General features: G+C 40.0%; 2 protein-coding genes and 1 long non-coding RNA gene across 3 annotated transcripts in view; 2 read left to right on the top strand and 1 right to left on the bottom strand.

Annotated features, from left to right (window-relative positions):
- LOC134803772 (uncharacterized) overlaps positions 1-14,734 on the top strand; it is a 77,377-nt gene that overhangs the window by 13,203 nt on the left and 49,440 nt on the right. The window lies entirely within an intron of this gene.
- On the top strand, positions 75-7,074 carry LOC134803730 (thioredoxin domain-containing protein 5 homolog). Its single transcript, XM_063776549.1, has 8 exons — positions 75-441; positions 1,714-1,850; positions 2,479-2,597; positions 2,734-2,877; positions 3,241-3,396; positions 3,902-4,092; positions 4,508-4,634; positions 6,346-7,074. The coding sequence occupies exons 1-8, from the start codon at positions 278-280 to the stop codon at positions 6,490-6,492; spliced, it is 1,185 nt and encodes a 394-aa protein (XP_063632619.1). The 5' UTR covers positions 75-277; the 3' UTR covers positions 6,493-7,074.
- On the bottom strand, positions 7,448-8,972 carry LOC134799223 (ADP-ribosylation factor-like protein 6-interacting protein 4). The gene is made up of 3 exons (XM_063771609.1): positions 8,628-8,972; positions 8,095-8,200; positions 7,448-7,860 (listed from the first exon to the last, which is right to left on the bottom strand). The coding sequence occupies exons 1-3, from the start codon at positions 8,884-8,886 to the stop codon at positions 7,731-7,733; spliced, it is 495 nt and encodes a 164-aa protein (XP_063627679.1). The 5' UTR covers positions 8,887-8,972; the 3' UTR covers positions 7,448-7,730.

Raw genomic sequence — 14,734 nt, 5'->3', positions numbered from 1 at the left:
TGAAGGCGTAATTAGAGTGACAGAGAAAAATGCCCGCAATTGACGATTTTCGGTATTGGCGGTAGCCCTACTGTTGTGTCAAATACTGTGAACATTGTGAATCTATCTAATCCCGATTCTTTGCCAATGAATGCGTGCAATGTGTACATTTATAAATAGATATATTTAATTTAATTATATAGTTCAATCGAATACCATCATTGTACGTGTGAAGTGAAAATGTAGCTCTGTCATGTTCATTATTTAATCGTAAACATTTAACGTCGTAATAAAAATAATGTTCCGGCTTAAGAACTTCGCTTCTTTACTTCTAGTCTATTTAGTGGTCGTTCCTAATTTCGTAGCACCTGAAGATGGCACGGTGTACGAATACGATCCCGAAAGCTTCCAGCGGCAGATTGAAGATATGAATGGAAACTTTATTATGTTTTACGCACCTTGGTAAGTGATTATTGGAGGAAACTAAATGGTTTTCTAAAAGTCTTATCGCAGGTCAAATACCTGGATGGATACAGTACTGTCAGCTTTACAACATAAATTCAAATTCAATGTTCTTTTTTCATTCTTTATTTTATAGCATATACTTTGAATATAATTATATGCCTAGCAAGCAAGTCTTGTCAGTAACAGCAGAATAAATAATCTTTTATAGAAAAAGACAGACTTCACAAAACATAGTGCATCCCATTAACAATTATAATTAGCCTCCAAATTTTTACAATCTTATGTGGTAGAGTTATTTCATTCTGGTATACATGTATACCAGATGAAATGGAACTACTCATGAGTAGTTCCATTTCACCAAATAGCACTATTTATATGCAAATGCTTGGATTTTAGATATACTAAAAAATCGCTATAAGTTTCTGTATACATAAGAGTTCAGGAGTTTTCTCAATTCCTCATAAGATTTGAGTAGGTAGTTCCCTCCATACCTCATCAATCCCATCATCAAAACTAAATTTTGGCATGGGACCAATCTGGATGTATATACTTTCAATCAAAACATAAATTTTCAATATCAGTCAAGAAATGACAGAGTTAACAAACATTAAAAAAACATACTAACAAATTGAGACCCTCCTCCTTTTCAAAATAATCTTGAAGTTGGTTAAAATACTATACTCACTAGTCACCCCTCTCTTGTGGTTATAATACTATCCTAAAAAAACCGGGCAAGTGCGAGTCGGACTCGCGCACGAAGGGTTCCGTACCATAATGCAAAAAAAAAAAACAAAAAAAAATACGGTCACCCATCCAAGTACTGACCACTCCCGACGTTGCTTAACTTTGGTCAAAAATCACGTTTGTTGTATGGGAGCCCCATTTAAATCTTTATTTTATTCTGTTTTTAGTATTTGTTGTTATAGCGGCAACAGAAATACATCATCTGTGAAAATTTCAACTGTCTAGCTATCACGGTTCGTGAGATACAGCCTGGTGACAGACAGACGGACGGACGGACAGCGAAGTCTTAGTAATAGGGTCCCGTTTTACCCTTTGTGTACGGAACCCTAAAAAGACAGTATGATTCTCGCTGCCTATGATCCACTGACAAACAACTCTTGACAAATAACAGTTACTGTAATCCAAATCTGTGAGTATGTATATAACTTTTTTTCTTCTCATGCTTCCCTGAGAGACATGCATAACTTGGATGACTAGACGTAAGATTGTGAAAGTTAATGAATCACCTTTATTTTGATGTTATAGGTGTCGACATTGCACGGACTTCCAGCCAATGTGGGCTGAGTTGGCAGAGCTGGTAAACACCAAGGAATCCGAGTTTGCCATTGCCCAGGTCGACTGCACTAGACATGCCGGGTTGTGCCAAGACAATGGCATCACTGGTAAGTATAGTTTGACCACTGGCGCTGGCTCACGAGACAGAAGTAGTAAGGTGTAGTAGCCATACAAACGCGCGACTGTCGCGATTCAGCATCGCTTCTGCATTGTTGCAAACGCGCGACTAGTGCTTCAGCATTAATACTAACTCGCGGTTGTTTCGCGCTACATCTAGTATAGTTACAGTGGAGAGGTACTCTATCATGGGCATCTGTATTGATTGCTGAATCGCTGCAAAAAGTGGCTCTTTGACATTCATATCATAAAATTGACTACTGTGGTGTATGTGGTCTGTGGTTGGCTCTTGTGTTGGTCCCCCTGGTCAGGCCAAAGTGGCAAATTACTTTCAAAATAAGGTGTCAATGATTTTAATTCTTGTTTGTTAGTATCCTGCGGATCAAGAAGGAAACAAAAGCCATGTTTGCTCCAGCATCAGCAGGTCTACAAATGTTGTTAAATATGTAAACACAAAGGCTGTAAGCTCATAAATAATTTATGAACTTTTTTAATCATCAACATTATAATTATGTCATTAGAATCAAAGTATGACAATTAAACTTAGGTATTATAATTCAAAATATATAAGATGTTTGACCATATTGTCTTAATTAACGAAAGAAACACCATGTACAGGCTACCCAACGCTTTTGTACTACCACAAGAACTCATTCCTGCCAGTGGAATACAAGGGCACGCGTGACCTGCCCTCCCTCACTCTCTTTCTCAGCGAGGTCTTCAATGCTAAAACTGAGGTAAGTACGTACAGGTAACTCAGACACAACAGACTAAATTATTTTGTCTGTAGATTACAATGAATAAGTAGAAAGAAACACACATATGCAATTAAAAAAATGATATTAAAAAATAACTTTCTGTTGCTTGTTTTAGGAGTCTAATGCCAAGAAAAGCCAGAGTAGTGAAGTTAAATTCTACAGCGGTATGGCACATCTTACAGATCACAATATTGAGAAGTTTGTAGCCAAAGGGCAGCACTTCATTATGTTCTACGCGCCATGGTGCCAGGCTTGTCAGGTATAGTGGTATTAATATAATTTCATTTTTATTGAAAAATTAGCTAACAAGTATTTATTTCAGCTGTCAAACTAATGGTCACAATTTCATCTTAGTCTTTACACAATCACATCTTACACCATCAATTTTATTAATCTTTGCCATAAGTAATGCAGTGGAATATAAGAATTCCCTTTAACTAATTTCAATTTTAATTATAATACTCCCGTGAGACTCGATATATTAAAATAATTTTAACTTAATACTTAGGTAGGTACGTAATATGTTACGGTCACTGGTTGTCTATAATTACAAGATATAACTACGAATACACCTAAGTATATACTTTAGTAAAATTTCAACTTATTTCAAATCATTTCTCAGAGATTGGCTCCAGTGTGGGCGGAGTTGGGTGCGCATTATGCGCACAATGAGTACATCCAGATCGGCAAAGTGAACTGCATGGACAACGAGCTGACCTGCGCCACCTTTGACATCAAACAGTACCCCTACCTGCTGTGGATCGTGCACGGACGAATTGTGAGTACACTCTACACTAAGGGCTGTGTGTGTGTGTGTGTGGTGGCCGCCAAAATAGCGTCTCCCGAGCGTCGGCGTCTAGCCAACTCTATGGCTGCTGCTCGACGCAACGTTGGCGCAACTGCGCAGTGTAGACGCCAACGCTCAAACGTGGGTTCAAGTCCCATCCAAGACAGTGAATTTTTCCACTTTTAATTTGTTTCTAAGCTTAATATATGTATAGCATCGTTCGCACGTTTCTGCTTGATACAAAATTAATTTGGTCTATCTTTGACGTACCTATGTACATTGCGTTCAGCTGTGTAAGTTGCAGAAAGTTTTCAAAAATTTGGAAATGTTCTCGAAAACTTTTGGATTATTTATCAGGAAAATAAAAGGATATTTCCAAAAACTTTGGACATTGGACAAAGAAATTGGACAGGTGGAATAGGTAGTCCTGTGTGACATTGCGCGTGAAGGCAGCAAATTTTCTATAGAACAGGCGTTAATAAATGAATTTTCTTAGATGGGAGTAGCCAACGCTGAGACGCTGGAAGACCTAAAGGCCTACGTGGAGAAGATGCTGCTGGCGGAGAACCACGACCCGGAGAAGTTCATGAAGAAGAAGAAGGCGCTGCCCGTCGCGCGCATCTCCGAGGAGACCTTCGAAATCTTCATGGAGAAGGACCTGGTGTTCGTCAACTACTTCGCTCCCTGGTGAGTGATTGGTCTTTTTTACAGTGATAAATAATAGAAGAGGATGGTATACTTTCTATGAGATCTCGAGACCGTGGAGATTTTTATGAAGAAGCACTGTGGACTAACTACCGTGTTATTACACTGACTAAAACAGGATAAATAGAAGAAGGCGCTCTTATCTCCAAGAAACCTTTCGAGATTTCATGCAACCTCGTGTTCGTCATACCCTTTGGGCGTCCGCTAGCTGGCGCAGTTGCACGGAACGGGTGGGTATGATGAGCAACGCTGACTGGCGCGGGAGCGTGCGCCCGCTCCGTGCATCCACACCAGCTAGCAAACGCCCGTTTCCTGGCTAGCCCTTTCGAGATCCCAAGAGTGTTTAGTCAGTTTCAAAAGCGGATGCCAAATGTAATCTTGTATGTGTGTGTTGCAGGTGTGCGCACTGTATGCAGCTAAGCCCGCTGTGGCTGAAGCTGGGCGAGCGTTTCCAGAACGAGAGCCGCGTGCTCATCGCAGACGTCGACTGCGTGCGCTCCAAGCCCATCTGCGAGACGGAAATGGTACAATACCCTTTATAAGTTCAACTTTTTAACCTTTTGGACGCCAATGACCGGTATATCCGCACCGCAGGTCCAACGCCAAGGATGGATTAATCCGTCACAGACCACAGAGCAACATAGACCCTACGTGCATATGCATAAAGTTTAATTTCAATTATGACACTTCGGTGACGTGGCGTCCGAGTGACAGCTTGTGTGTTTGACACGGCGTCGAAAAGGTTAAAGGCCAATTGTATTAAGTTATACCTAAAAATTATAGGGTAACTGGCCGGATTTAGCATCTGGCCGCCCTAAACTAAAAATGAATTCTATTCACCTATAAACAGAATTCATTTTAGTATAAGGTTTCAATAACTGACCAGCTTTCAATAACTGGCCACCTTATACTAAAATGAATTCTATTTATAGGAGAATAAAATTCATTTTTAGTTTAGGACGGCCAGTTACTGACGAATTACCTTAGTTCATTTACTGAGTGTATGCCAGAATTCTGAATTTTAACAGGGCCCTTATTGTGAAAAGTGGGTCTCCCTTTAAGTTGTCAGTAATTACGCTAAAATTGAACCCTGACTTAGACAAAGTTCCAAAATCATTGTGGGAAATATATTCCCTCTGCCTTATAATTCTTATAAAGGCTTACGGGGTTATTTTGTTTTTACATCTATCCTTATTCAGAATACTTTCTACAAAGAAGGACAGACAAAGGTATAAGTTATTTCGCTGTCCCTATTAGCAATCTTCGTATACAGCCCTTTTATGATGAGTTCTCAGCTTAGAGCATTTAGTAACTGGAGACGTCATGGCTGTCATTTTCTGTACAAAACAGTCTGCCGATTTTTGCGGGGGAGGGGACGTCAAAAGTAATGCTATTTCTACATGATTTCTAGGTAATGTACAAAATAGCCATGTCAGTCTATACAAAAGCTTGCACAATTGTGCAAGGTTTTCGGCAGAGGGGTAAGCTCTTAAAGGCGACGCCAGTTATTAAATGCTCTAAGGTTCGCAGCGATGCGATCGTTTAATTATTATTAATTTTTATTTTAGTAGGTACAGTCAGTGGCAGAAGTTGGTAAACGGGTTTTTCTCGGTTTAGGTTTCTTAAAGCTAGCTTAAGGCTGCGTTTCCACCAGAGATGTGCGAGACTTTATATGTTTTCCTCGCTCAGCGTGCAGTGACTCTATTGGTTCTTAAAAACACACCCCTCGCTACACATACTCGCACATCTCTGGTCGAAACGCACCTTTAGTTTGGGACTGAAGTGCGGCGCTGAAATCTCAGACGCAGACATTTGCATAAGCGATTAGAGAAATAGTACCTGCTATTGTAAAAGTTGGATATTGCCGCTTGACTCGGAACTGATTTTTTTACCAACTAGGCTAAAAATCTGACTCTCTGAAGTTACTCTGCTACTCTATAAAAAACTGCTGCATTTCACTTATAGAACTATACGTTTAAAAAAACCGGACAAGTGCGAGTCGGACTCGCTCACCGAGGGTTCCGTACTTTTTAGTATTTGTTGTTATAGCGGCAACAGAAATACATCATCTGTGAAAATTTCAACTGTCTAGCTATCACGGTTCGTGAGATACAGCCTTGTGACAGACGGACGGACGGACAGCGGAGTCTTAGTAATAGGGTCCCGTTTTACCCTTTGGGTACGGAACCCTAAAAATTATATCTAAATAAAAAACTATGTCATTGTATGTTGTAGATAAACGGACTGCCGACGCTGATCCTGTACAAGCACAAAAAGATAGCGCACGTGGAGCACGGCGCGCGGCCGCTCGAGAGCCTCGTGGGGCTCGTCGCGGAGCACCTCGCCGCGCCCAGCGAGCCCCCGCCCAAAGACGAGTTGTAGCTAATATTCACTCAACAACATTATTGTTATGTAAAATTTATGTTACGAGACTATCGCGAGTGGATTTACTATCAACCCCTGAAGTCCCAGCCATAGACAATGTCAAAATAGTTTTTGACCGACTGTTCTTTAGGTTGGTATTCCACCTGTCCAATATCTTGGTCACATTGCTGCATTGCGTCTCACTCTCTCACTAGGCAAAATGTAAGATGCAAATACACAGTGGACAGGTGGAAAACCATCCTCACATATATTTTGTATTAAATCGCGTGTGCGATATCGCGTCCAAGGGATTTTGCCGACGTGATATCGTAACTTCGGGACTGGAGGGGTTAAGGTGCGTCCAGATCTGGCAAAACTTTGGCAAAGCACTCGCGCTCTGCACGCGCGCTTTACACTCGCCTCGTGCAGTGCACGAAATGCACACGGGCCGTTAGCGATATTATTGAAAATCGTACGCATCTCTCGGGAATGGCACGCATCTCGTTTTTACTCTTGAATTGTGAGTTTTACGTAACATTAATGATGTGTTCTAAAAGCGAAAGATGTACCTAAGTGATATATTAAATTATTTCATCCAAATCTATTTGTATTTAATAACCAGTACTGCCCCCTCTCCCCACCCTTTGACTGTACATAAGTGGACAAGTTATTCGAGATTGTAGACGGATTTTTATTTACATTTACCAACTGTGGGTTGGGATATAAAAGGAAGTAATTAAATTCGTAACTTAATATATATTTATTTAATGTTAGAAGATAGAAGAGTGCTTATGGAATGATTGTGATTTTTACAACATTTGTTAGGAGTATAGGAAAAGGTAACTGCATTACGAAATACCTAAGTACCTGCTATACTTAATAAATAATGATTAATGAAAAGTATATTGCAGTGCAGCACTTTGTATATTGTATAATATATAGCTTCAATAGCCCAGGGTGACCTTTCCTTATGTTACCTATCTACTGTATTAACTGAAGAATAAACCCCGATTTCGTTGCAGGATTTGCTCTGGGCTTCTCCATGCCAGACTAATTTCATATGGTATAATGTTCTTATCAAGAACAACCCCAAATAACCATGTATAATAATAAAATATCTGACCATAAAAATAGTTGTGGCTAAAACTGCTGCTTCTCTTTTTCTAGCTAGCACAACTATGGTGATATTGGTGATACTACAGAAAAGAACTAAATTGGACAAAGTTACTGAAAAAGAAGAAAAGGTATATATATGGCTAAATCTTCCTGTCAACAGTGTTTGCTTGGAAGTAAGCACCGTCTGCCTGTGTGGCCTGCCGGTTGATCTGCCGGTGGCGGTCTCGGGACACAATCTCCTCTAACACCTCACCATCACCTTTTATTAACCTGAAAACAGGATACAACTGAGAGACAGCAATATATGATCTTAATATCTACCATGCAACAGGAATTGACTAGACAATTTATATCAATGACTGGGGCTAGATTTGTTTAAGTCCATAAAACCTTTGATACAACCTCCAATGAGATTACAAGGAAAAATGTTATCAACATCAGATATTATAAGCCTTTAAAAGTAAAGGTAGTAATAAAGTTATGGAACTGGAATGATAGGATAACCTGTATCGGCCAGAGTCCTCGTCCAGCACCCGGCGGACCACACTTTGCTTCTGTTCCCATTCCTCTTTTGTCATTGGTGCCATCGCTTTGGACTTCTCCATTAACTCTAAAATTAGAAAGCAGAATAGATGAATCAACAATGTTTATACGTTCTATGTGTTCAAACCAATACACAATACTATACAAAACCTCTTAATTGCACAACCTCAAAATAAATTTAGAAGGAAACACACGTAATTTACATAAAGTTAGACAGAGGTAAATAACAGGCAGCCTTATCGCTAACGAGTAATCTCTTCCAGACAACCTTCAGGTAGTGGAGAAATAATGATTGTTTATGTAATTATTAATAATGATAAAAATATTTTTCATTGAAAATCTGCAAAGAGGCTAAAATTTCAATTTTTTTCAAACCACAGTACTTATTAGCACAAAAAATAAGCGTATTAGCAGAAGAATCTTATAACCGCAACAAGTTTATTCACTTTGGCAATTCAGCAGGGAATAAAAACTACTTATCAATCAAACATTACCTATGGGTATATCAGCGGCCGCATCTTGCTTACTGGTCGACGTTTCGCGGCTCCGGCTCTTGCTGCGCTGTTTCTTCTTCAACTTTTTCTTTTCCTCCTTTAACTTCTTTTTAAGAATTTTCTCTGTCTTCTTTTGCTCTTTCTTCAATTTTTTCTTTAACTTGCGAAGTTTCTTTTTCTCTTGTGAGGAATCCGAACTGCTCGAACTTGAACTGGACGACGAGGATCGTCGACGTTTTTTTGACTTCTTTTTTCCCATAGCTAATTATTTATAATAATATACTAAAAGAAAGCTGATTTATTATCACGCTTTTTACTGAAACTACTGACGACCGAGTGAACTGAAAGAAAATTGAAAAACCAGTTGTCAAACTCAAAACTCGGATTATTTTGACACTGACATTTAGATTCGTTTCGTTTTTGCTTGGTAATTTAACAGAGATGAGGTATGAGGGTCTACCATGGACCTATTTCGTATTTCAGTGGGGCCTACCGCGAACCACGTTCGACGTGTTGCCTCGCCGTCGCACTTGTAAATTAGTACGTAAGTGTGACAGGGAGCCAACACGTCGAACGTGGTTCGCGGTAGGCCCTATGCTTACATTTAAGTTACGTTTTTATTACCTCGATGGTGGCAACCAAGTGTATGGCCTGATTGATATAATAGTGGTAACACACTATCGCACCGCACCAAGGTCATTGTGCGACGCACCCATAAGTAAGAGCGAGAAAGCGATATCTCTTTCTCGCTCTTACTTATCGGTGCGTCGCACAATGACCTTGGAGCTGTGTTATAGTGTGTTACGGCCTTAAAACGTAGTAAGTCAAAAGTAGTAACAGACTATCGCACCGGACCGCGACCTTGGTGCGGTGCAGAGCATTTATCGATAGTGTGTTAAGCCCCCTCCAGACTATGCGCGTGAATCGCGGGCGAAGCCGCGAACGCGAGTGTGTAGTCGATTTCGCTGTCTGCGAAAATCGACTACACACTTGCGTTCGCAGCTTCGCCCGCGATTCACGCGCATAGTCTGCAGGGTGCTTAAGCTTCCATCGCACATAATTAGGCCCCATTCGCACGACAGCTTAAAAAGCGTTGCGTTAAAACCCGACGTTGGCGCTTTTTTACCGTTTCCAATATTTGTGTTCATATGAACGCTTAAAAATCACTTGTGAGTCGTACTGCCACGTACGCATCTCAGCAAAGCCATACTTTATTTGCTATTACGACGTATTATTTGAATATAGCTTGAATATTTCAGGAATTTGTAAGCAAAAGTTGTCATTTTTAAGGTGAAACTAATAATAATCTTGACGATTGACACCAAAAATTGACATTTGACAGCCAACTGACAGCAGCGCCGGCGCTTTTTTAACGCTTGTGAGAACAGATACACGGAGTTCCGTATGCTCTATTCAATTTGACGCCAACGCTCAACGCCGAAAATCGAACAGTGCTCGATAAAAAAGCGCCGCGCTTAAAAACCGCCTTCGTGTGAATACATACATGGTTATCCATTTGCGTCATTCAAACGCTTTTTTAACGCGCGTTGAAAAAGCTGCCGTGCGAACGGGGCCTTATTATTAAAAGTAGTAACAGACTATCGCACCGGACCGCGACCTTGGTGCGGTGCGGAGCATTTATCGATAGTGTGTAAGCTTCCATCGCACATAATTATTATTAATAGCGGTGCGGTGGGCATGCACGTCGCACCAACTGACAGGTAATAATAATACTGTTGCGCTCCGCACCAATTTCCCTAGTGTGTAAGCCAAGGCCCCAAAGTTTTCTGTTCTCTTTGACGGCGCAGCAACTATAGTGTAAATAACATTATTTGCGGTATTTGACGTCTGTCACTCACAACAGCAATACTACGTAAAATGTTTTGCACATCGAAATCACAAAGGAAAACAACTGCACTGCGAACGTTTACGTTCTATGTCTTTTTTTTTTATTATTTTAGGGTTGGCCGGATACCACCGTTATGAATCGGTAGTCGTCTAAGTAAATCGATATGAATTTTTCATTTTTCTTTTAATAAAAATAAGGAAAAGGTGGATAATTAATTGTAAATATGGATATATTTATCGTCACTTAACAGACAACAAATTTGACACAGAAATAACATAAATAAACTTTAAAATAGATCCCCAGTTAGTTTCAATTTTGACAATGGGTGCGACCTACTCGGTAGGTGTATTAAATACACCGACCGACCGGTAGCTTGCGGGAAAACCATATAATTCTAGCTTTATTTAAATCTCAAATAAAAATTCATTATACGTCACAATTCGATACCTCAGTCTACGTGCCATCCAATCGTAATCGCTTGCTGTGACAATCGATTTGCGTTAGTTACATCTCTATATACGTCAGTCATAATGTGTCAAATACCGCAAATAATGTTATTTACACTATAGTATAATTTCTCTCTCCTCGCTCTTTTAAAAATGCCATTTGTCAAAAAAGGACAACCACACTGTTGACAAGATGAACTTCAAATCCAAGTGTTGCCTTTTTTGGTGAATCAAGGCTGTGTATTTGTGCGTAAAAACGTGTATGTGTGCTCTTTTAGGGATGTGAAAAGTCGATTTTAATCATGTTATATATCGACAAACGCTACACATCGGAACGAAATAGCTATTAATTGAAGCTTCAATATCTTCGTTAAACATAAACATAATTGAAATGCTAATGAATAATAAATATATTAGAATATACTTAATAAAATAATTCAATTATTGCTGAACACATATTTTAGTAGGTTAGGTATGTATTTTAATTAAATATCTGAACTTTCCCTTGGTTCCCTGCTGGGGCATGTCGATAAAATTGTGATCTAATAATCACAATAAAGAATAAAAGCGTTTTAGTTCATTTTAGGTATCGTTAAACCTTTGAAGTAAAATTAAAATTGCAAGAAATGTCGATAGTTTATCGATATGACTTTGTCGACATGGCTACAGCAAGGTGGTGTTAAATTGTTAATCGTACACTAAACAAAAGTCTCGCTGAGGCGTCATCTAAGTATATCATATATCTATGGTGTAAGCTGCATCGCACCGTTTGACAGCTGTCATTTTCAAATTATGACGGAATAATAATACTGGTGCGCTACGTACCAATTTCCCTAGTGTGTAAGCTCCATCGCACCGATTGACAGCTGTCATTTTCAAAATATGACAGTGGACGGCAATGTAGCCAGTCGATGCAATAACAAAAATGCGGAAGCAGTGCTTTAAAAAGACACAGATTTTTTAAGATTTTCATGGAAAAAGGTGCATTATATTACCTCACGCCCTTCATCTACCTCTAAAAAAGCGGAACCACATTAATTTAAATTCAATCTTAAAGGATTCCATTGCAAAAATTCGTTGAAAAGCACGGAAATATGGGACACTTGGCAACACTGGCGCACGAGTGCGGCAGTCTGTAAGCTAGGATCGCACCGTTTTGACGGTTCGGTGCGATAGTGTGGAAGTCCACGCCAGTACGAGCTATTCCTAGAACCGGTCCAAGGTCGCGGTGCGGTGCGATAGTCTGTTACGGCCTTTATAGCGGTGCGGTGGGCATGCACGTCGCACCAACTGACAGGTAATAATAAAGTAGCTAACACACTATCGCACCGCACCAAGGTCATTGTGGGACGCACCCATAAGTAAGAGGGAGAAAGAGATATCGCTTGCGTCGCACAATGACCTTGGTGCGGTGCGATAGTGTGTTACCACTATTAATGTGGTTCCGCTTTTTTAGAGGTAGATGAAGTGCGTGAGGTAATATATAATGCACCTTTTTCCATTAAAATCTTAAAAAATCTGTCTTTTTAAAGCACTGCTTCCGGCATTTTTGTTATTTCATCGACTGGCTACATTGCCGTCCACTGTCATAATTTGAAAATGACAGCTGTCAAACGGTGCGATGCAGCTTACACACTAGGGAAATTGGTGCGGAGCGCACCAGTATTATTATTACCTGTCAGTTGGTGCAACGTGCATGCCCACCGCACCGCTATTAATAATAATAAAATTATGTGCGATGGAAGCTTACACACTATCGATAAATGTTCCGCACCGCACCAAGGTCGCGGTCCGGTGCCATAGTCTGTCACCAACGCTCAGCAACAAGCATAGATGTTAGGATCCTATAGATGTGCTATACGCGTGCCACCGTGAGGGACAAAACATACGCATTGCGACATGATTGGTCGAATTTATTTGTTGCCCACCATAATCCATACTAAATTTACTGTGGGGAACAAAAAAAAAGTGAGACGGACAAGGACAAACAATAATAGCGTTTTCGCTGCTACTCCTACTGAAAGATACATAAAGGCCCCAGTACACAATGGGCTATTGCCGGCCACTCCAAGGGACGCAGCCATGCGGTAGAATGAGATAGCAATATCACTTGCTCCCTCTAACGCATAAATGCGTCCCTTGGAATGGCCGGCGATGGCCCGTTGTGTACTGGGGCCTTAAGACTAAATCCCGTTCGGTCATTTCCCCCCCACCCTCATGCCAGATCCATTTATATACTAGATTCATGGCAACCAGCAACCAAAGCAACGCACACACATATTATATAAACAAAACTATGTTGCCAGTATTCATTTACTTCCCTCAAAGTAGGGGGAATTTAACAACATGCTTACACTTCATATCATGCGTTCCGCCTAAACGGTATGAGTTGTAAGAGAAGCACGCGGGTGAGCGGGATGGAGATAGAAATTCTTCCTGCGCTATCAAAATGTAAATAAAATCACAAATCAATGCAAAAAAAAAAAACTTTTTCAATAGGTACGTAATAAACAGCATTAGTACATAAATTTACATAAGAAAAAAATAGCAAATATCATTTCTATCTATGAGTACTGTGTGGCCACTTTCAATGCCGATTATTTCGTTTCCTATCACAGGTACAGCTATAAACATTATAGGTACATGATGTACCTTTTAGGTTATACGTTTCGCCAAATTATTATCATTATGCCGCGAATTTACATGCTCCCCTGTCGCTGGAAATAGATGATGACCAATAAGTTTTGTCAATGTCTGAAGCGCTAATTGTTTCTCAACATTGAATTGGCCAGGATTTTCCTTAATGTGATTCCGGAGACAAGATTCGGCAACACAGCAAATATAATATACTTCTTTCGTTACGTAAAGTAACCCGCCTTTATCCCTTAAGGCCACTAATTTGTAAAACCACAATTTTTCTTTCGCCAACATGTTATCAGTGCAAAAATCACATTTTAACCGAGTGATTATGTGCCGTACGACATATCCCGCTAAGTACCCAACTATGTAATTTTTGTAGGCTGGGTCGTCATATAAATATGACATCATATCGATGTCATCTTGCGTTTGCACTTGCACCGGCTGGTTATTGCTTTGTTCATCAGCATCATCAAATCTTTCTGAAAGTGATGTCGAATTGATGCACTTTAATGCACTGTGTGGCACATTCATTTCGGGTAGCTGCCCTTGAACTCCAGCGCGTTTGGATTATCGTTATGTCCACCTGGGCCCAGTTTTATAAAGTTACAAGTTTACAGGCGTTTAGTGGCAACAGTTGCTCCGTGGTTTACAATTTGCGTTTTATAAAAGTACTGTGTTACAATTTTACAGGTTACAGGTACAAGTGCCTGTAGCTCAACCATAGACGAAAATATGGGAGTTTCATAGTTTTAAACTCATAATCGAACAAGCGTTTTATAAAAATATTGTATATTACAAGTGTAGATTGGTACACTTGTAACAAAAACTGACATACGTCTTGAGTCCTGTAACAGCACAACAGCAGCTACTTGTAGTCAAGGACCGGAAAACCCCTCTTTACGCTTAATCCTATCCATTCGGTAACCCAATCGATTCGGTTACCGTATCATTCGGTAACCCTATCATACTGTTACCTGATTGTAATGGTAAGCTTATTGAAACGGTAACCTTAACCTTTAACCGAGTTAATCTCAAAACCCAATCGCGATAGGGTTTTTGTTAGGGGTTTTTAACAGGTTTTTATTCAGTTATGGTAACCTTTATTATCGGTTGCTTATAGGTTTGCTACATCCGTATTTAGTGATGTGCGGTCAGTGATATACTAAAAAAAA

Source organism: Cydia splendana, chromosome 2, assembly GCF_910591565.1.
Source record: "Cydia splendana chromosome 2, ilCydSple1.2, whole genome shotgun sequence".
NCBI classification, from domain to species: domain Eukaryota; kingdom Metazoa; phylum Arthropoda; class Insecta; order Lepidoptera; family Tortricidae; genus Cydia; species Cydia splendana.
This window is presented reverse-complemented; position numbering and strand designations above follow the sequence as displayed.

What these genes read in the sequence shown, in the direction of transcription:
- LOC134803730 (XM_063776549.1), top strand. Translation starts at nt 278, where the DNA reads ATGTTCCGGCTTAAGAACTTCGCTTCTTTACTTCTAGTCTATTTAGTG. An exon ending in TCTTCAATGCTAAAACTGAG is followed by an intron (nt 2,598 to 2,733) that starts GTAAGTACGTAC and finishes TGCTTGTTTTAG; the next exon opens with GAGTCTAATGCCAAGAAAAG. An exon ending in CATGGTGCCAGGCTTGTCAG is followed by an intron (nt 2,878 to 3,240) that starts GTATAGTGGTAT and finishes ATCATTTCTCAG; the next exon opens with AGATTGGCTCCAGTGTGGGC.
- LOC134799223 (XM_063771609.1), bottom strand. Translation starts at nt 8,886, where the DNA reads ATGGGAAAAAAGAAGTCAAAAAAACGTCGACGATCCTCGTCGTCCAGT. An exon ending in GGCCGCTGATATACCCATAG is followed by an intron (nt 8,201 to 8,627) that starts GTAATGTTTGAT and finishes TTCTAATTTTAG; the next exon opens with AGTTAATGGAGAAGTCCAAA. An exon ending in GAGGACTCTGGCCGATACAG is followed by an intron (nt 7,861 to 8,094) that starts GTTATCCTATCA and finishes TCCTGTTTTCAG; the next exon opens with GTTAATAAAAGGTGATGGTG.